Genomic DNA, 18,088 nt, shown 5'->3' with positions numbered 1-18,088 from the left:
CCTGTGCCACACCATTCTTGTGTAGACACGGATATCTCCCCATCACACTGCATTAGCATCCTCCATCACGCGAACAGGAAGTGACGATTTGCTTTCCACGGTGGAACGCAGGAAACAACTGTCTGGAATGACAATGGAATGCCCGTGAATTTGAAATTCGGAAAGGTTTATAAACAAGGAGGATACTGACTAGCAACATATCCCTGAGGAAGTCACCATCGTGACGAAACGCGTTGGATACCTGCTGTTTTGTTGGACTTTTATCCTATCTATATTTGTTTTTGTTATATTGTCCAATTTCTTCATGCTTCACCTCAAAGTGGAAGTCCACACACTTGGTCCACTTGTCAGTGGAGACAAGCCTGTCTTTTTATGCGTATGTAAGTGAAGTGCAACCTGTAATTAAATTTTGTATATTTTAAACAATTTTGCACTATTTTGTACCCTTTTCTTTTTTGGAGGTTTGTGGCTTCTTTTGATAAAGATCTTCTTAATCTTCTATACCCTTGATAGGAGACAAGCGCATTTTACCTTACATTTTGTAAGTTCTCTACCTCGTGGAGCTATTTATATTATCCCTATGTACTTCACTATATATTGTTCTTTTTTTTGTAGATTTATATTATATCAGATTGTGGACACAAAGGTTGTATTGCAACTATCTGGGTGTAATCCATACCCCCTGTTCCTATCTTGGTGTAACCCCCTACTCCATTATATACTTCCCCATCCCAGGGACGTATATAATATTTTGTTTGTTCCAGAGGCATGATCTATACACATAGATTGCTTTATTAAGCTAAATATGTTTTGGTAACTATAGTGTCCCTTTGACCCCTTAAGGATGGAGGCAATTGTACAAGTTCTAATCAAAACAAATGTAAACAAAATTCTTGCTCAATTAAGGAGAATTTTACTCGACATTACATATTTATTGAAATGAAAGTTGAAAAACAAATCACATGAAACATTGGAAATTACCTGCAATATAGTATATACAATTTCTAAGGTTAAAATAACACACATTAAACAAATATTTTCCAGTATTACCTGGGTGGAATGTTTTCTGGAGTAAATGGATTTCTTGGATTAAATGCCTAAAAGTGTCCTTGTTGTGTAAATTTACGCTCCTATTGGAAATTATGGAACACAATCTTTCATAAATCTTAGTTGGCTTAGAATGGCTTACGTCATTTTTTTACTTTCTTGCACGACATTCTGAATTCCATTTCTGTTAACCTATTCCTCAACGTTCATATTATTATTAATAACCTATAAGAGCAAATGTGCCCTTGGAGCTAAAAGGTGCTACATAGGCAATGGAGGTGTTTTTTTTTCAATCTAGAAAAATAGAAAAGTGAAAATAATGTTTTGCTTCCTGATGGAAGTCCAATTTGGAAGTGCCATTTGCTTTATCTACCATATCAAGCAATATGGATGTATTGATTTCATACACTTTGTGAGCCATTTATCACGAGTCCAGCATCTCCGAGCATGCTGACGTTATTTTTTATTTGAATTAGGGGGCAAAAGTGTATGTACGCAAATAATTTATAGCAGTAATACATATGTATTGTGTCCTTTTTAAATGTGCATGTTTGTATACATGAAGATTGAGAGTCAGAGTGCTTTGGAAATATTATTCTGACACCATTTACATTATATTACACTTATCTATGCACCATATGACATCTTGCCCAATACATGTGTGACAACCTAAGCCAAATTTAAATTGATATAAGTATTTGTTTTATTCATTGTAACCACAATGTATGTGAGTCGCATTTTAACACTCTAAGGTTGGGCAATATATTAATTTACAATGATCTGCATACATCTCTGTTGCCACTAATAATGATAAAGTAATCTCTTCTAAATAAAATACAGTTTTCTTCTAGTTAATTTATAATTTGGCCATAAGATGAAGATGTATAACAACCATGGTACATGCTATTTTTTCCACCACCCCCATTCGTAGTCTTTCGTGTACACGCAATTCAAAAGGATGATTTGAGAAGCAGTCACTTTGTCCAAAACAATAAACCTTCTATATGGTTTGGGCGCTAAGACATCGGAGAATACACTGTTTAATCATTTAGTTCAGATCACTAGGTTTTAGCATTGTGATGAAAGATAGAACTGGGAATGAGGGCAAATAGCCCTAGGAACACTCTCTACATCTGTTTCTTAGACCCAGATGGACCCTTGGACTCTAAACAAAATAATTTATTGAACTTCTGAAACTCAAATTAGCTTCAATTTCATCGACTTCATTTTTAGGACTTTGAGACTTAAAATTCATGTTTTAACCTGACCTTCTTGAAATAGCTCCATCACGTTAAACATGTGTATATTTCATGACTGTACATATAAAAAAATGCATGCACTTTGCGTTTGTCTTGTAGTTGGCTGCAAGGGGAACAGCAATCTGTACACAAACTGCTGTTACTGTGCTTCAGAGACTGAGTCCAATTATTGCTTCATGTCATGTGCTGCATTATTTTGTAAAAGGGACAATAGCAGATCAAAGCATGCGCACATATCTCAGTAACTACATAAGTAGATTATCAGGAAAGTGGGCCCCCTTTATCCAGACTATTTATTCAGCTCTTCATTCAGCTTTTAAAATTAAATTGGTGAGTATGACAGACCCCAGTTAAAGAGAATTTAGGAGCACCTGAATTTGCTATATTATTATTATTATTATTATTATTATTATTATTATTATTATTATTATTATTATTATTATAATGGTTGGCATTTATATAGTGCCAACTAATTCCACAGCGATTTACTATATTACAAAAGAGGGACATTTGACAATAAAGGAGACAATCACAAAATGTTACAGGAATAATAGGTTGGTGAGGACCCTGATCTGATGAACTTACTGACTAAAGGAGGTAGGGCTTTGAGGGGGTTAGCAAACAAACAACAAAGGTGGAAAAGTAGCAGAACTGGAGGTGAAAGTGGACCGTGACCCTTAAAGAAAGAGCAAGAGACAGGTTTGTGAAATAGAAGTTAATCTGGGATACCATAAGCTTTTCTAAAAAGATAGGTTTCGAGAGATGTCCTAAATGATTGAAGACTAGGCGACAGTCTGATGGAGGTAGGCAGGCAGGCTATTCCAAAAGAAAGGAGCTGTAAGAGGCCCTAAGCGTGAGTTAGCAGTAAGGGTGCGAGCAGTGGACAGGAGAAGGTCACCGTTGGAGAGATCGAGAAGGGGCATATCTACAATTAGTAAAGAAGTCTAACAGGGGCAAGAGTCATTTAGAGCTTTTTAGGTAAGGGTTAGCATTTGGAATTGACTCTAACAGGGTGCAGGAAGCCAATGTTGACAGAAAGGTGAAGTGTGAGGGGAGCAGCAGGAGTGAAGGAGTGAAGCACTAGCCTGGCGGTAGCATTCATTACAGACTGTAACGAGGCAGTACAGGTTCTAGGGGGGACCAATCAGGAGAGAATTACAGTAATCAATGTGAGACATTCCTAGAGCATGACCAAGCTTCTTAGCTGCACCTTTCATGAGAAAGAGGTGGACTTGGACAATGTTTTTATGATGGAATCACCAGGTTGGCAACAGATTGGAAATGAGGCCTAAAGGTGGGGCCAGAATCAAAGATCACACCAAGACAGCGAGCTTGCAAGGACGGGCTAATATGAGATCAACAAACTTGCAGGAAGAGCAAACGAGAAGAATTAGCATTGCTGCATTTTACTGGTGTAATCAGCTCCAAAATATGTCAGTTAAAATCTTAAATAATATATTGACTTTTTATGCTCTGTAGATTAATATGATGTTGCTTTCTGTGCGTGGCACACATTTAGAAGGCTATTAGTATCTGCCTTATTGAAATGTATTCTCGTTATTAAATATCTAACAAAATGAAAAATCTGAATGCGACATCCATATTAGTGATGATAATAAAAGTTACAACAAACATGAACAATGAAACAGATAGACAGAAATAAAGCACTACTTGCATCTTAAGTGTTTTTCCAGGAATGCTGAGCAAGACCTACTTTCTCATAATATTTGATCTCGTAGTCCAGAATGATCCCATTAGAATGTTCTGGTTCTTGCCATGAAAGAGCGATGCTGTTTTGAGATGCCCAGTCTTTTCTGACCATGCCAATTAATGTAGGAGCTAAATGAAAAATAGAGTGCAGTTGTTAATATATCCAATTAGACATATTTACATTTTACTTTATAAAGAAATATAATTCAATTAGGAAACAAAAATGCATATTTGACAATAATAAAAGCTAATTTATTTTATTTAATGGGACTTTCAGAACACCACAACCACCACAACCACTGCAGATTACTGGAAGATTTCTCTGTAAATCCTCACAGTTTTATTTATGTTTGTAGTAAATATATTTCTCCAAGGCTCCACCTCTTTCAAACCAGCCAGTCATATTCCTAAAACATCTGTGTGTACACAGCACCATTTCCTGTCTGGCTCAGGGACCTGTGCTTTGTCACAGTCTGTTATCCTGGCATGCATGCGCACTTGGGTGACATATCCCTTTACAGGCAGACATGTCGGCCATGAACCGCCCACCCCTTTCCTCTCCTGATATCAGACCTGTAAATTTGCCAGGTGAGGGGAAGTAATGCTTACCCAAATGTTAACAGAGGTTAGGGGTGGAGTTTAGGTACAATGTTTTTATTAGAAAAATAAAAAGTACACTTTGCCGTAGCAGTTGTGGGACTTGAAATATCCCTATAAAGAGGATAAAAAAGAGAGATAGCATACATTGCTTAATGCATTATTTTTGGTATCACATGGATTGTTTTAAATACACTTTCTAAAATTCTGTAACACAACATTACAGCCATGGCCGTATTAAGGGTTCATATGCCTGAAGCTAAACGTCATATTAACATGAGTTATTAAAGGAACATTACAAGCACCATAACCGCTACAAAGCACTGTAGTGGTTATGGTGCCAATAGTGCCCTGGTGCCCTCTATTGTAAGTATTCAAACCGCTTAAGAACAGTTTAAATTCTTACCAGGATTCTGCAAGGTGCTGCTCCCTGACTCCACTACCCCAGCCAGATCTTGCTTGCAGTTTCTATCTCCCCACATGGCCTCTTCTGAGCATTGAGAGGAACAGATCGGTCATCACCTTCTCCAGCTGTGCACGTGGAAAGTCTGTTCCTTGTAAGGGTTCTGTGCCATAAGTAGATTGCGCAATGTGTCTGCTGCCCAACCAGACCATGTAGCATGGCCAGGACCCTTGCAACCCCAAAGCATGGCTGGTCCCCTTAACAGATATGGCCCGAACCCTCCTAATTGGGGCCCTAATGCCATGGAAGCCTCTGCTTGTAGGTAGTGTCTCCCTCTCTCCCCCAGCTCCATCTCCTTTTCTTCTCTATCCTTCACAAGCTCCATCCCCCTCTCTCCTCCAGCTCCATCCACCTTTCTTCCCTCCATCCCCCTCTCTCACTCCTCAGCTCCATCTCCTTTTCTCACACCCGGATCCATTTCCCTCTCTCACCTAGTTCTATCTTACTCTCCCCCAGCTCCAGCTCCCTTTCTCTCCTATCTCCCTCTTGTCACTCCCGCCCATTATCACTCCTTCATCTCTCTCTCTCACCCAGTTCCCGCTCTCCAGCTTCATTTCCCTCTCCCCCAACTCAATATCTCGCTTTCCTCTCCATTCCCTTAGCTCAACCTCACCCCATAGCTCCACCTCCCTCTCTCCTATCTAGCTACATCTCCCTCTCCCTCCATCTGCCTCACCCCCATCTCCATCTCCCTTTCTTCCCTCTTTCTGCCTCTAACCCTCCATCTCCCTCTCTAATAGCCACAGCTCTAATGTGTTCTATTATTCACACTTGATATATTACACTATGGTCTATGACTAACCAAGATTGTACCAAAGTGGTAATATAAAGTATATGCTTTTAGTGCACTTTTAGCTATTGTTATATATTAGGATTATTATGGGAGATGTAGTCCACAGCATCTGGAATGCTTAAGGTAGTATGGTACTATGTTTTCTTAGGATACACTTTAATATTATCTCTATTTTGTGCCAATATTTTATCCTGTGTATTCTTGTTATTTTTCTATCAACATTTAAGGCATTAATTAGGAATTAGAAGTAGACCAGTCCTGACCAACCTATTATTGTGCAGTTTCACAGCTCCCATCTCACTTTCCTCAAACACCAGCCTCACTAACTATTTCCCATGTCCTTTTACAAAAAAATGATTGACGTGTGTATTTTTTAGAATAGCTGCTTTCCATTTTACTGAAAAAAACCCGAACAATATCCTGAAAGTGTGATATCCCATCCCATCGCAAATTATGGCCACAGTCGGTTATCTCTCATCTACTATCAAAGATAAATGGCAATTTCCTTGTGCCAGAAGGAAAATAAATGTTGGGAATCTCCAAAGACTTCAGCCAGTATTGATGTTTAAGTGTAGAATGTGATTTTATTATGATTCCATTCTGAAGAGTGTTTCCGGGAGCTGTGTCCTCCCCCCCGTGCCAGGTGTACAGAGTGCTGACAGTGATATGTGTGACAGGAACGGAAAATAATAAAACACACCTCATGACAGAAGGTAGAGCTCAATTGCCCCTAGGTGATATGATAAACTGAAATTTCCTTGAAAATGAGCATTACTCATATAAACAATGAAATAATTATGGGGAAACAAATAATATACCAGCTATTGTTTCTTTTACAATAATATTACAACAATTAGGAATATATTCTAAATAATAAAAAGTACAGGTGTCAAGATGTCAAGGTGAAGGTAAAAGTGTAAGATTAAGTCAGACATCTTGAAGGTGCCAAAGTTATCATCAGAGAGGCTGACATTTAAAGACACATTTTGGATGGTAACAAATAAGTTTTCTGCTTAAAATGACACATCACAGATGTAGCCATTTTATTAGTACAACATCAGTCACAATAAAAAGGATAATTAAAGGGATGCTCTAATAACACAAATAAATAAAGGGATCCTCTGAGAAACAAACTACAGGTCTCTGTGGTGGTTATGGTGCCAGCAGCATGCCCCTGGCACAATCCCTTGGGTTCTCTTTCTGAGGGACCCTTAGTGTGTCCATGGTCCAGCCTGTCACTTAGCATATTGCTATTCTGCATTTCACATCCGCAATATGAATTATGCCCAAACCCTATGTTTATGCCAAACCACAGAAAAACAGTTTGACACACAACTGCAGTGTTTTGTTGATGTGTCAAGTGCCTTTCTCAAATGAGCTCAAAACACTGGGATCCAGCACAAATAGCTTTATTGGTAGCCATTAAAATTATTTATACACCTTTTAGTAAGCAAGATACTTACAGATATAATATAAAACAGAAAAAAGGCTGAAAACTCCTCTTGTGGAAAGAAGACCACGTGAAACACCAAGAATGTTCTTACTGCAAAGATGTTTAATAATGAACCACACATATTCCCGTTCATTATGAATAACATACTGTTCCTGAGAGTCCTGCAATACGTTGTTACTGTTGGTATTGGTTTATCAATAAATCACTGTGAAGACGTGGATATGCTCGGTAATTTAGGGATATGTTTTGTTCCACACCATGATTGTGGACATTATGTTATGGGTATATTATCATCTTCATTCACAACTTCAGTCTGGACTAGTCAAAATCAAGTCAAAACTTCTAGATAAGTTAATTGAGCACAGTAATTAGATGTTCTAAGTACAATACTGTGTGTTCTGCATGACAAAAACATATGTCAAGGAAACTACGACCAACAACTAAGATTTTATAGTAACTCAGTATTTTAGCTTCTGGCAAAATCCCACTGTTAGATTAATACTTACTGTTCACAAAGAAATGGCTAACAAGCCATAAATGAATACAGGACTATGAGATAAATCATCACAAATGACTTCACTAAACCCACAAAAATGGCAAAAATGTTGAATGTGACATATGCCTTTTGCAATAGCAGTCCTCAGGCAACTGTAACAGTGCTTACTGAATGTGGGCATTATCCTCAAGAATTTCCCATGACCTTTTATATAATCTTCTTAACCCTCTTGATTTTCCTGAGTCTGATGCAGTATATCTTCTTGTTTCAGCCATGTTCCGTAAAATGGAACAGATTCTTATCTCTGGACAGTAGAGATGTCCCGAATAGTTCCTGGCGAACATAGCTTGTTTGCTTTTGCCACGGCGGGCAAACATATGCGATGTTCGGTCCGCCCCCTATTCATCAGCATTGAGTAAACTTTGACCCGGTACCTCACAGTCAGCAGACACATTCCAGCCAATCAGCTGCAGACCCTCCCTCCCAGACCCTCCCACCTCCTGGACAGCATCCATTTTAGATTCATTCGGAAGCTGCATTCTTTTTTTTTTTTTATTCTTTTTTTTTTAAGTTCAGTGAACATACACGTAGTGACAATGACATATGGTGCAATGCAAAACGTTGGAATACAGACTTAGAGTTATGAAACAAAATGTCAAGAGGAACTGCACATTTTTAAAATATAAAACAATCATGCTAGGTAAACTTGTTTTGATATAAGTGAAAAGCATGGCATAGGGAAATCGTCAGACATGTTGAGAGTGTTCGTAAGTTTGAATACACATGCTTGAACTGAAGAGGGGTAAGGGGATTAACACCACCAGTTATAGATCAACATCTGTGAATCAGAATATCAAAACTAGAAATAAGTAGACTAAATAACCTCTTAGTGAGTGCTGATAAATGCTAGACAACTGACTACACCTCATAACAAGGGCATTTTAGATGTTTTAGCCAATGTTAAAAGATGTTTTAGCCAATTCATCTGACATGCTTCAGAGAGTGGTCGTCTCTACTCGCATCCATGTGCCGCTTAGTAGTGCTTCCACCGCCTGCCGGGTGCACCAGAGGATCGCTCAGACCACGAGGGTCAGCAGGTCGGCGCATCAGCACCCTTGCTCCCCAAGTCCAGTCCACTGTGGAAGAAGATGCCTGGTCGCCCCCCAGCCCTCCAGCTTCAGTATAAGTAACCTGTGAGGTTCTGGGATCGGTCCTGTTCAGTAGTGGGCGGCTGGTTGGCGTGCCATCCCCCTCTCTCTCTGTTCCGAAGGAGAGCACAATGCTGGGGCACCTCTGGAGATCTCTTCCATCCTAGGTGAGGTGAGTAGCAAAGCCCTCTGACGTGATTCAATCCGATTCCAGAAGGCTGCACAGAGAGCATCAAAGGCTGCATGGAACTTAGCTTCCCAGTGTGGGCTTGATTGCTCTGTCGGAGTGGCGGCCATCTTAGCTGTGACACGATGACTCGTTTTGTCAGGGTGAGTAGTGGCCATTTAGCCTTGTGGGTTACGTTAGCCTTTCCCTGGTGGTGACCGGGATAACCCCCACCGGTCCAGAGGGGGGGGGGGGGGGCTGTAGATATGAGGTGCAGAAACGATGAGAGCTCCAGGCCGGGAGATCGTCCGCTTCTCCCTGCCACAGAACCCCCAGAGCAGATAGGCCGCAGGACAGTGCGTAGTCATAGGCTGCAACAAACTTGATCGGGTAAGCTCCCTGGTGTTCAGGAACAGGTAAGTGTTCAGTGAGCAACCTCCAAAGGTATTATTCCCTCTGTGGGTCTCACTTTGCAGGCTGTATGCAGGGAGCTCACTTCATGCATGTCCGTCTGCCATGCTGGCCAGGCCCTGCCCCCCCCCCCCCCGGAAGCGAGAGGAGGGACAGTGTAGCTGCTGTTGATTTAATAGGGAAATCGATAGCTAGGCTAGTGTATTCAGTGTCCACTACAGTCCTGAAGGACTCATCTGATCTCTGCTTTTTTTTTTTCCTGTGTAATCTAATTGCAGTTGCCTGCCTGCCAGCATGTGTGTCAGGCTCACAGCGTATACTGTGCCCACCTGCCCAGTGCCACCACTCATATCTGGTGTCACAATAGCTTGCATTTAAAAAAAACAAAAAACTTTTTGACTGTAATATAATAGCAGTCAGTTTCCTTCACACGTGTGCATTTCAGGGCCTGCCAGGGCACAGTGTCACACCAGTGCAACTCATATCTGGTGTAACAGTAGTGTACATTAAAAAAAAAATAGAAATTTGACTGTGAAATAATAGCAGTCAGTTTCCTTCACACGTGTGCGTTTCAGGGCCTGCCAGGGCACAGTGTCACACCAGTGCAACTCATATCTGGTGTAACAGTAGTGTACATTTAAAAAAAGCAACACTTTTTTGACTGTGAAATAATAGCAGTCAGTTTCCTTCACACGTGTGCGTTTCAGGGCCTGCCAGGGCACAGTGTCACACCAGTGCAACTCATATCTGGTGTAACAGTAGTGTACATTTAAAAAAAAAAAACTTTTTTGACTGTGAAATAATAGCAGTCAGTTTCCTTCACGCGTGTGCGTTTCAGGGCCTGCCAGGGCACAGTGTCACACCAGTGCAACTCATATCTGGTGTAACAGTAGTGCACATTTTAAAAAAATCTAGAAATTTTACTGTGAAATAATAGCAGTCAGTTTCCTTCACACGTGTGCATTTCAGGGCCTGCCAGGGCACAGTGTCACACCAGTGCAACTCATATCTGGTGTAACAGTAGTGTACATTAAAAAAAAATAGAAATTTGACTGTGAAATAATAGCAGTCAGTTTCCTTCACACGTGTGCGTTTCAGGGCATGCCAGGGCACAGTGTCACACCAGTGCAACTCATATCTGGTGTAACAGTAGTGTACATTTAAAAAAAAAAAAAAAATTTGACTGTAATAGATTGAATAGCAGTTAGTTGTCTGCAAGCGTGTGTGTCAGGCCTACAGCGTCTACTCTGCCAACTTTTGCCAGTGCACAGTGCCACTCATATCTGTTGTCACAGTAGCTTGCACGCATAGTACCACTAATCGAAAAAAAAATGACAGGCAGAGGCAGGCCACCCCGCAGGGGCCGTCATGGTCGTGGTGCTGTGATTCCCTTTGGCCCTAGAATAATGCCCAGTGTTCAGAGGCCACGTACCCTGAATTCGAAAAGTTCTGAGGACATAGTTGACTGGCTAAGACAGGACACCCAATCTTCTACAGCTTCCGCTCGGAACCTTGACGCACCATCCTCCTCCAGCTTAGCTTCGGGCACCTCTCAAGTTACCACTCGCCCGCCTGCCGCCACCAGCAACACTAGCACCACAGCCGCTTCACTTGATCTGTCAGAGGAGTTATTTACACATCAGTTGGAAGAAACGAGTGATGCGCAACCATTATTGCCAGAGAATGTAGATAACAGGGATATGTCTCAGTCAGGCAGCATTACACACATGGACGTACGCTGCTGCTTCCTTTGCTGAGTTGTCAGATACAAGTGAAGCGGTTGATGATGACGATGCGTCCGTGGATGTCACGTGGGTGCCCGCTAGAAGAGAAGAAGAACAGGGGGAAAGTTCAGATAGGGAGACAGAGAGGAGGAGGAGACGAGTTGGAAGCAGGGGGAGGTCGTCGCAAGGAGATAGTGGCACAGTCAGACAGCATGCATCGGCACCCGGGGTCAGCCCGACAGCACGCCAATCAACGCATGCTGTGTCCACCACCAGAATGTCATCATTGCAGAGCTCAGCAGTGTGGCATTTGTTTGTGTGTCTGCCTCTGACAACAGCGATGCCATTTGTAACCTGTGCCAAAAGAAACTGAGTCGTGGGAATTCCAACACCCACCTAGGTACACTGCTTTGCGTAGGCACATGATCGCACATCACAAACGCCTATGTGATCAACACATGAGTACAAGCAGCACACAAACTCAAAGCCGCCATCCTCCTCCTGGTCCAGCATCTTCAGCCACGTCAACCACTGCTGTCCTCCTTGCCCCCTCTCAACCACCCGCCACTCCGTCTCTCGCCTTGAGCAGTTCCTGCTCATCTGCCCACAGTCAGGTGTCTGTCAAGGACATGTTTGAGCGTAAGAAGCCAATGTCAGAAAGTCACCCCCTTGCCCGGCATCTGACAGCTGGCTTGTCTGAACTCTTAGCCCGCCAGCTTTTACCATACAAGCTGGTGGAGTCTGAGGCGTTCCAACAGTGTGTAGCTATTGGGACACCGCAGTAAAAGGTACCCGGACGAAATTTCTTTGCATAAAAGGCAATCCCCAACCTGTACTCGATTGTGCAAAAGGAAGTAATGGCATGTCTGGCAGACAGTGTTGGGGCAAGGGTCCATCTGACCACTGATACCTGGTCTGCAAAGCATGGTCAGGGCAGGTATATCACCTACACTGCGCATTGGGTAAACCTGCTGACGGCTGCCAAGCATGGAATGCGTGGCTCTGCAGAGGAGTTGGTGACACCGCCCCGACTTGCAGGCAGGCATGCTGCCACCTCCTCTACTCCTCCTACTCCATCCTCTTCCATAACCTCCTTGGCTGAGTCCTCTTTTGCTGCTGCGTCTTGCTCCACATCAACGGCACCCCCCCAGCTCCCCAGATACTATTCCACATCCCGGATATGGCAGTGTCACGCCATCTTGGGGTTGACTTGCCTGAAAGCAGAGAGTCACACCGGACCAGCACTCCTGTCCGCCCTGAACGCACAGGTGGATCAGTGGCTGACTCCGCACAAACAGGAGATTGGCAAAGTGGTTTGTGACAACGGAAGAAATGTGTTGGCGGCATTGAATTTGGGCAAGTTGACACATGTGCCGTGCATGGCACATGTGTGTAATCTGATCGTACAATGATTTGTGCATAAGTACCCAGGCTTACAGGACATCCTGAAGCAGGCCAGGAAGGTGTGTGGCCATTTCAGGTGTTCCTACGCGGCCATGGCGCACTTTTCAGATATCCAGTGGCGAATCAACATGCCAGTGAGGCGCTTGATTTGCGACAGCCCGGCACATTGGAATTCAACACTCCTAATGTTCGACCGCCTGCTCCAACAAGAAAAAGCCGTTAACGACTATTTGTATGGCTGGGGTGCTAGGACAGCCTCTGCGGAGCTGGGAATCTTTTTACCACGTTACTGGACGCTCATGCGCAATGACTGTAGGCTCATGCGTCCTTTTGAGGAGGTGACAAACCTAGTCAGTCGCACCGAAGGCACCATCAGCGACATCATACCATTTGTTTTCTTCCTGGAGCGTGCCCTGTGAAGAGTGCTGGATCAGGCCGTAGATGAGCGTGAAGAGGAAGAGGAAGAGTTGTGGTCACCATCACCACCAGAAACAGCCTTATCAGCATCGCTTGCTGGACCTACAGCAACACTGGAAGAGGATTGTGAGGAAGAGGAGTCAGAGGAGGAATGTGGCTTTGAGGAGGAGGAGGAAGACCAACCACAACAGGCATCCCAGGGTGCTCGTTTTCACCTATCTGGTACCCGTGGTGTTGTACGTGTCTGGGGTGAAGAACATACCTTCAGTGAGATCACTGAGGATGAGGAACGGGACATGAGTAGCTTGGAATCCATCTTGTGCAAATGGGGTCTTTCATGCTGTCATAAAAAGGCTGAAGGAGAACGACCTGTACTGGGTGTCCACGCTACTAGACCCCCGGTATAAGCAGAAAGTGCCTGTTACCGAATTATCGCAAGTTGGAAAGGATGCAGCAGTTCCAAAATAAATTAAAAAGTATGCATTACACAGCGTATAAGGGTGATGTCACAGCACAACGGGAATCTAACAGGGGAAGAGGTGAAAGTAATCCTCCTCCTCCCACGACCACGCCGGCAAGGACAGGAGGCTTTAAAGTAGTGTTGTTGATGGAGGACATGCAGAGCTTTTTAAGTCCTACGCATCGCCACAGCCCTTCGGGGTCTACCCTCAGAGAACGACTCGACCGACAGGTAGCAGACTACCTCGCCTTAACTGCAGATATCGACACTCTGAGGAGCGATGAACCCCTTGACTACTGGGTGTGCAGGCTTGACCTGTGGCCTGAGCTATCCCAATTTGCAATAGAACGTCTGGCCTGCCCCGCTTCAAGTGTCCTGTCAGAAAGGACCTTCAGTGCAGCAGGAGGTATTGTCACTGAGAAGAGAAGTCACCTAGGTCAAAAAAGTCTAGATTACCTCACCTTTATTAAGATGAATGAGGGATGGATCCCGAAGGGACTGACAGTGGGTGATACATTTGACTAAAAAAGGCCTGATGAGGGGGACGTAACAGGGATTAAACTGATAAGAATAGTACTACTTAACACACCACTCCTATCTGGTGGCACATTAGATTGCACGCGCAGTGCCCCAAATTTAAAGTAGGAGGACCGACCAAGCATCTTTTTCCATCTCCCGGTTCCTAAAATCGATGCCATATACACGTCCCCTGATAGGGGACGTAACAGGGATTAAACTGATAAGAATAGTACTACTTAACACACCACTCCTATCTGGTGGCACATTAGATTACACGTGCAGTGCCCCAAATTTGAAGTAGGAGGACCAACCAAGCATCTTTTTCCATCTCCCGGTTCCTAAAATCGATGCCATATACACGTCCCCGGATAGGGGACGTAACAGGGATTAAACTGATAGGGATAGTACTACTTAACACACCTTATAATAACGCAGAGAGAGGCAATGCAGAGAGAGGAGTCTGAAGAAGAGGAGTCAGAGGAGGAAGGTGGCTTTGAGGAGGTGGAAGACCAAACACAACAGGCGTCCCAGGGGGCTTGTTGTCACCTTTCGGGGACCCTTGGTGTTGAACGTGGCCGGGTGGAGGAAGAGACCTTCAATGACATCAGTGAGGACAAGGAACGGGACATGGCTAGCTTGGTATCCAACCTTGTGCAAATGGGGAGTTTGCGGTTGTGCAAATGGACTGTTTGCGGTTGTTTGCGGTGCGTTAAACGGGGAGTTTGGTCTGTCACTGTTAAAGCACATTATTCCAAACAATTTAGGAATTTTAGGTGATTTATGCCCTTTATGGATTAAAACCAGACTCTGCATCAACTATGTAATTTTCCATGGGAGTTTTGCCATGGATCCCCCTCCGGCATGCCACAGTCCAGGTGTTTGTCCCCTTGAAACAACTTTTCCATCACTATTGTGGCCAGAAAGAGTCCCTGTGGGTTTTAAAATTTGCCTGCCTATTGAAGTCTATGGCGGTTCGCCCGGTTCGCCCGTTCGCGAACATTTGCGGAAATTCGCGTTCACCATTTGCGAACGGAAAATTTTATGTTCGTGACATCACTACTGGACAGATAACCCACAATGCTCTAGATTTAGATAAGGACGTTTGGACATGTCTCTGCCCCTATGGTACTACTCCAGCTACAAGTCCTGCCAGACAGAGTTCCTTCTCACAAGCTGGAAGTCACAATTCTGAAATTAATCATGGAATTAGAACAGAGATTCATTATTCGTGTAGGGTTTGATTACATGAAGCTTTATAATTCTCAGACTTCGACATCACTTTGTTTATATCTGTCTTTTATCTTTAGAAATCCATTCTGTTCCCTAAACTTGAAACAATGGAGCTTTTTTTGAAGTCTTCTTGGACCACATCCTGCCTTAGAAACACTGTTTACGCCCATCTACTGTTTGATTCTTCTTGTGTCACAATTGCTCTCGCATGTCAAACTCTAAAAATACTCTAACATTTGTGTTGAGATGTACGGTAAAAAAAATTAAATATCAAAGCAATGCATCGAAAGAAATGAATCTGAAATGATTTAAGACATGTCAGTTCAAATGATATGTCTAGAACAAAAAAAAGTAAAGAACCGAACATAAATGATTGTGTCATTTGTTTTATATATTTGTGAATAATGGCATTTACAGTCGTGCCATATTTACCTGTTGCCTAAATGATTTGTTGTGAGGCAGTCAGTGTTTACTCATAGATTTGCGCCCATGAACAAGCTCTGCATTGATCATTGTATCTTTTATAAATGACCTGAGGAACAACACATTTGTATTATCTCTGTCTTTGTGAGATAAAATGTCTCTGTATGAATAGAATGAAGCAGGCTGTATTTGAGAGGAAGAAAATAAATTGATGACACTGTAAATCCAAACACACAACAGAAGAGAACTCTGATTCTTTTAACCACCTTATTGGGTTTCTCAAATTGTCTAAAAATCCCTATGCATTCTAAAGAGAAATACTCATTTCATTTGTATTGTTTTATTGTCGGTATTTTTTTTTTATATATTCTTGTTAATTTTTTGTCACAAAATGCGAGTCACATTTTATTGAGAACACAGTGAGATTCATTCATTCATTAATTTGTTCATTCATTCATTCATTCATTCAAATGAGTAGAACTGACAGGGGATATGCAATATTTTAGGCCAAACTAACTATAAGAGACCAAATGTTTCCTTTACCCACCTCCTCTCTTTCTGTGGTCCTTGACCCTCCTAGCACTAAATACCGTGACCTAATATGTAATATAACGTGTCTTATATTTATTCCATTCCTGTTCAGTGGCCTAAATCCACCTATCCTGACATGCCAACCACTACCCACGCACACTAGTCCCTTCTTACTTTGTAGCATGCTTCTCCAGCCATTTGACATCTCACACAATTACCTACTCATTCCCTTTACATGTTGCTACAAACAATTACCCTTTAATTCTCTCTGGCCATCACCTCCATATTCCATCTTCTACTTCTTGCTCCCAATTTTAACCGTTAGACTGTATGCTCAAGGGCTATCCAGCTAAGTACTTTGTCTAATAGATCTCAGCTCACAGGCAGGGCTCTCTTTACCGTTTGTATTGTATTGTCTTTTCCCCCCAAACTGTACAACGCAGTGAAATTTGTTGACACTTTATAAATGACAGTAATAATAATAATAATATAATTAGAATAAGATGTTTGTAAGTGTTGTTTGGGGAGTTGCTGCTTCCATAGTTGCTTTCTTATTTAATTTTAAGACTACATGCTATGTGTTTTCATTATTTCTTTGTATACATAACTATATGAAGAGTGCATGTTAAATGTTTTGTTTTAATTAAATTTGCAGTTGAGTATGGCAATTCTCCACTATACTGGGTTTATTAAATAAACTACAAAGGAATTTATTTACTATGAAGTGAGAAGCATTGATACAAAATCAGCTTCTTTTACCAATCATTGAATAAACAACAAAATATATGACAAGCTTATGCACATTATCAATAAGTATAAAGGATGGATTTCTAGTATTCAATAGTATACACAATCATTTTTTTTTCAACAAGTTCCCCTCTCCTAGTTCAGTATACAAGCTAGTGAGAAAACTTTAGTTAGTTATATGACCCACTGTATATAGTCACAGTACCAAATCGTGGTATGACTATCTGTTTTCCACTTCCAAAGGCTTAAAATACACTGATCAATCACATCATTAAAATCACTGACAGGTGAAGTGAATAGCATTGATTATATCATTACAATAGCACCTGGTGGGATATATTAGGCTGCAAGTGGTTTTGAGTTTCATGTTTTGTAAGCAAGAAAAATGGGCAAGTGAAAAGATCTGTGCCACTTTGACAAGGGACGAATAGTGATGGCTAGATGACTGGGTCAAAGCATCTCCAAAATGGCAAGACTTGTTAGGTGTTCCCAGTAGTATGCAGTGGTTAGAACCTACCAAAAGTGGTGTAAGAAAGGAAAAGCACTGATGCACATGGAGAGTGAAGGCTAGTTCATTTGGTCCAATCACACAGATGCTCAAATTGCTAAAAAAAACCAAAAAACTTAATGCTGGCCATGATAGAGAGTTGTCAGAATACACAGTGCATGGCAGTTTGTTGCATATGGGGCACCATGCAGTGTCATTCGTAAACCTAAATCATTGCACAAAAAAACAAACATTGGAAAATAACTGTTAAAAAACGTCTAGCTACATGCAAAGCAATTACTAATACAAGACAAATTGCAAGAATATGATGTAATATATAGCATTTATTTTATTTATATAATATAATTGGGGGAAAGTTCCAAAATGTATATGTTACAATTATAATTATAAATGAATCCTAAAAATGATTTTACCAAATGACAAAAACTTCACAATTGCCCCATTCCAAAACCCCTTAAAAACAAGTGCCATTTGGTTGTATGATTATTGAAAGATAAACCATCAGTCCAATAGTCAGCAAAATGAGAAGGAAATAGCTAATTTCCTAATGAGAAGAAATAAATGAACCAGATTAGCGGTAGT

At 41.8% G+C, this 18,088-nt stretch overlaps 1 protein-coding gene across 1 annotated transcript in view; it reads right to left on the bottom strand.

The window, feature by feature from the left end:
* Positions 1 to 18,088, bottom strand: part of EPHA6 (EPH receptor A6) — an 814,401-nt gene that overhangs the window by 244,146 nt on the left and 552,167 nt on the right. The window contains exon 6 of the mRNA XM_063448791.1: positions 4,021 to 4,145. Coding sequence (XP_063304861.1) covers positions 4,021 to 4,145 — 125 coding nt within the window. The remainder of the gene's footprint in view (positions 1 to 4,020; positions 4,146 to 18,088) is intronic.

The sequence above is a fragment of the Pelobates fuscus genome, chromosome 1 (assembly GCF_036172605.1).
Source record: "Pelobates fuscus isolate aPelFus1 chromosome 1, aPelFus1.pri, whole genome shotgun sequence".
Taxonomy (NCBI): Eukaryota; Metazoa; Chordata; class Amphibia; order Anura; family Pelobatidae; genus Pelobates; species Pelobates fuscus.
This window is presented reverse-complemented; position numbering and strand designations above follow the sequence as displayed.